This window comes from Diabrotica virgifera, chromosome 7 (assembly GCF_917563875.1).
Source record: "Diabrotica virgifera virgifera chromosome 7, PGI_DIABVI_V3a".
Taxonomy (NCBI): Eukaryota; Metazoa; Arthropoda; class Insecta; order Coleoptera; family Chrysomelidae; genus Diabrotica; species Diabrotica virgifera.
This window is the reverse complement of record NC_065449.1, coordinates 35,091,203-35,094,733: the sequence shown is the minus strand read 5'-3', so window position 1 is coordinate 35,094,733 and position 3,531 is coordinate 35,091,203. Positions and strand designations below refer to the sequence as shown.

Below are 3,531 nucleotides of genomic sequence, written 5' to 3'. Positions count from 1 at the left end.
TTGTAGTAATGCAAGTACATATCTTACAATTGTTTTTTTTTTGTCATTATGGCAATATATTTTTCTTTATAAATAATACTTTTTCTTATGTAAAAAATCACATTTCAAAATTTTTTTATTAGTAATTTTATTTTTCGAGTGATCACATTCCAGTTAGAAATCCCGATTGACTTACTGAGAAGGAACTCCAAGGATTCGCTGATGCCGAATAAGTTTTATAAAAAACAACGAAGTGTATTTTTTCAAAAAAAAAACAAAACCAATGTTTTTAAGTGTATTCTCTTGTGGCGTATAAAGTACGCCACGCGTGTACTTATGTTACAACTTGATTCGCGGATAGTTAAAAGTTAAGAGAACTGGGACTCACATATACGGTTTACGAGTGATGAAATAAGATAAAATGCTGAAAAAGCTTTTCAAGAGTGACAGATGAGTTCATACTACTAACACTTTATACTGTTTATATACTTTAACAAATCTACACTACAAAAGCAAAAAATGAATTGGTGACAATATACTAAATTTATTTATCGAAAACATAACGACTTAATCTAAATACCTATTGAAGTTAAATAATACAACAGCCAACAAAACACTACCTTTATCTTAAAACCTATTCTTATCCTTCTTCTTATTTTTCTTCTTGTTACTCGATTTAACAGAGTGTTTAGATGTCTTTTTTAAATCTCTCATATACTTCCTCTTCTCAGAATCAGATTGATCATCTACATCTTCAAAATTTACCTTGTCTCTACTTTTTCGTCTTCTTCTAGAGTTTTTAGACTTCTCAGTTCCTTTCGGATATATCTTATTCTTAGAATCAGAGTATTTAACGTCTTCAGAATGTACCGTGTGCTTGGTTGTTTCTCTTTTCTTAGAGTCATCAAAGTCCACGTGAAACATATTCTCAATTAAAGAAGGTTGGTTCTCTATATCTTCAGAATCTAATTTGTCCCATTTAGAAGGAACAAAATACATACTTACATCCTTTTCTGGAGACTTCTCCTTTTTTGCTTTCAGCTTGTCGCCTATAATTATATTCGGATCCATATCTGGATGATATCTTTTCAGCAAACTGGCACCATCTAGAGGTTCATCTATACTTGAGTCATCACCTTCTTCTTGAATAGTATCAGAACGGAATATGGATCTTATAGTTTGTATCAAAGAGTCACTGAACAAGTTTGAGTTGTGCCAGTGCTCAATTACAGCGAGTACACGAGAAGAAAATTGATCTCTCGCAGTACCTAAAGTGTTTCTAAAAGTTTCTAAGTTTTTAAACACTTCTATTATAGTATCTTCTTGTTCTTGAATTTTCAAAGTTACTTTTTTAATTTTACAGTTCGAAATTACATCAGATAAAAGGTACAATCTAGCAATTTTCTTAGGAATAGTACTTCCAGTATTGGTTAGTGCTTCTAAAATGATATCAACTAAACCATCAATAGCATTAATATGTTTTAAACAGAACACCATACCTTCTGCTATTTTACTTCTCTCTGGAGATAAGTTTTGGATAAGTTTGATTAATTTGTTGCGCTGATCCTCCATTAACTCCTGCTCTGTTGTTTTCTTGATCAATTGATCCGGCATGCCATCACTGTAGCAGGGAATTACGGGAGGACACCAAATAGAACCGCCCTTGAACATTCTAAACTTCTTCGTTGACCAATTAGTGAGAGAATCACCATGCAATATTGAGTAAACTTTCCATCGATAGTACAAATGGGCCGAAGAGTGGTTATCGAAGAGGAAATTGTAGGCTGGATTGTTGATTTCTTTATTCATCACCATGGCTTCAAACTCTGGACCTTCTTTTACTACAAATTCTACCATTCTATGAATCAGCATTCTCTCTCTTGTGTTCATCGGATACGTCACTTTGACATAAGAATTATATAATAGTGTATTAAACTCTTCTTCACTCATCTCACTGATAGGCTTTATAAAACCAGCAGGTGGTTGAGCATTAAAGGGTAATCCTGACGGTGGTGGAGGTTGATACAACTTTAACAAAGATTCTGGTATATAAATGGGTTGAGTGGGAAGATCTACAGGCTTACCCCAACGAACTGTTAAGTCTCGTCGATTTTTATTTTCTTCTAATGCTCGTTCTGCATCTTTCCTGCTCATGAAAGCCACAAATCCGCGTTTTTGGTTCGGTTTATTGCCATCTCTTTCAACGTATATCTTAACACTTGCTAAGGGTCCATAAGCTCCAAACTCCAGCATAAGATCGTAATCTGTTATTTTGGGATGAACGTCTGGTAAAAATAAGTTAGTTGACATTTGCTCCTCATTTTCTATTGGTTTATAAGTTTCATCTTGATTAACAACTACTTTTAATCGATCTCTGGCTAAATGTTTTAACATCAACTCTTCTTTTAAGTCTTCCAAATTTGACTTGGACTTTTCTTGTTTTTTGTTTTTCGTAGGGACAGTCTCTTTGAGAATTCTAGCACATTCAATAGCTTGACTAGTTTCTACATCTTTGGTTGGAATTAATGGAATTGGTTTATAAATTTGCCCTGCAGTTTCCTCACCTTTTTCTTGTTTATCTGGATACAGAACACCAGATCTGACAAATATTTTATTTGCAACTGAAGGTGAACTTTGAAAAGTTTCTATGAATTCCTTGAAAACTTGGGCTGCGTCTTCTTCTTCTGCTTGTCGCCATCGTTTATAATTTCGTCTAGACATAGTTTACTTACATCAACTTTATAATTTATTGCACTATTTTAATACGTATTATAATAATTGTTCTGTATTATAATTTAAACTAGGTGGTGTTTACTTGACAGATTTCTAGTTGACAGTGACAGTTCTATTGTCACACATTTGATAGTATGCTACTTTGGTGATGACGTGTAAGATAAATTAGAAAAAAATAAAAGATTAAATTAAATTACAATTAAATAAAAATTCTAATTTTGTTTAAGTTGATGTTGATGAATAAATAAATACTAAAATTGTAGTTTCACATTTAGTTAATAAAGATGCAAACGTCCGCTTATTATGTCAAAAAAGTTGACGTTTTTTATCTAGTTGTTTTGATGTCAACGTCATCATTTTTGACAAATACCTCACCATAGGCGGACGTTTGAATCTTTATTAATAGGGCTTTTCATCGACTGTCATTTGTTTCGAGCTTCTGTCATGTGTCACATAATATTAATTTAGCTACGTCATACGTCTTTGGTTTGTATCAATTGGGAATACCAATAACGTATGACGTAGATATATTAATATTAGATGACACATGACAGAAGCTCGAAACAAATGACTGTGAATGAAAAGCCCTATTCAAGGCGAAACTACAATAATTTTAGTATTTATTTAATTTATTTTTGCATAAACGTTTCACACTAAAGTTGTACTTATAACATATTATTCTGAGAGTATGACAACAACAGAAAATCCCTAGGGAACTGAGTGGAAGCATTATAATACCGAGTAGATAGAACAATTTCGAAATTTTAGAGGTACTATAGTCCGTCTAATTTACTTACCGTTGCACGTCATTTTCTGCGT

General features: G+C 32.7%; 1 protein-coding gene across 1 annotated transcript; it reads right to left on the bottom strand.

The window, feature by feature from the left end:
- Nucleotides 1-606: 606 nt before the first annotated feature.
- Nucleotides 607-2,700, bottom strand: LOC114326458 (U2 snRNP-associated SURP motif-containing protein-like). The gene has a single exon (XM_050656125.1). It carries the CDS (start codon nt 2,698-2,700, stop codon nt 607-609), a length of 2,094 nt encoding a protein of 697 aa, XP_050512082.1.
- Between the last annotated feature and the right edge of the window lie 831 nt (nt 2,701-3,531).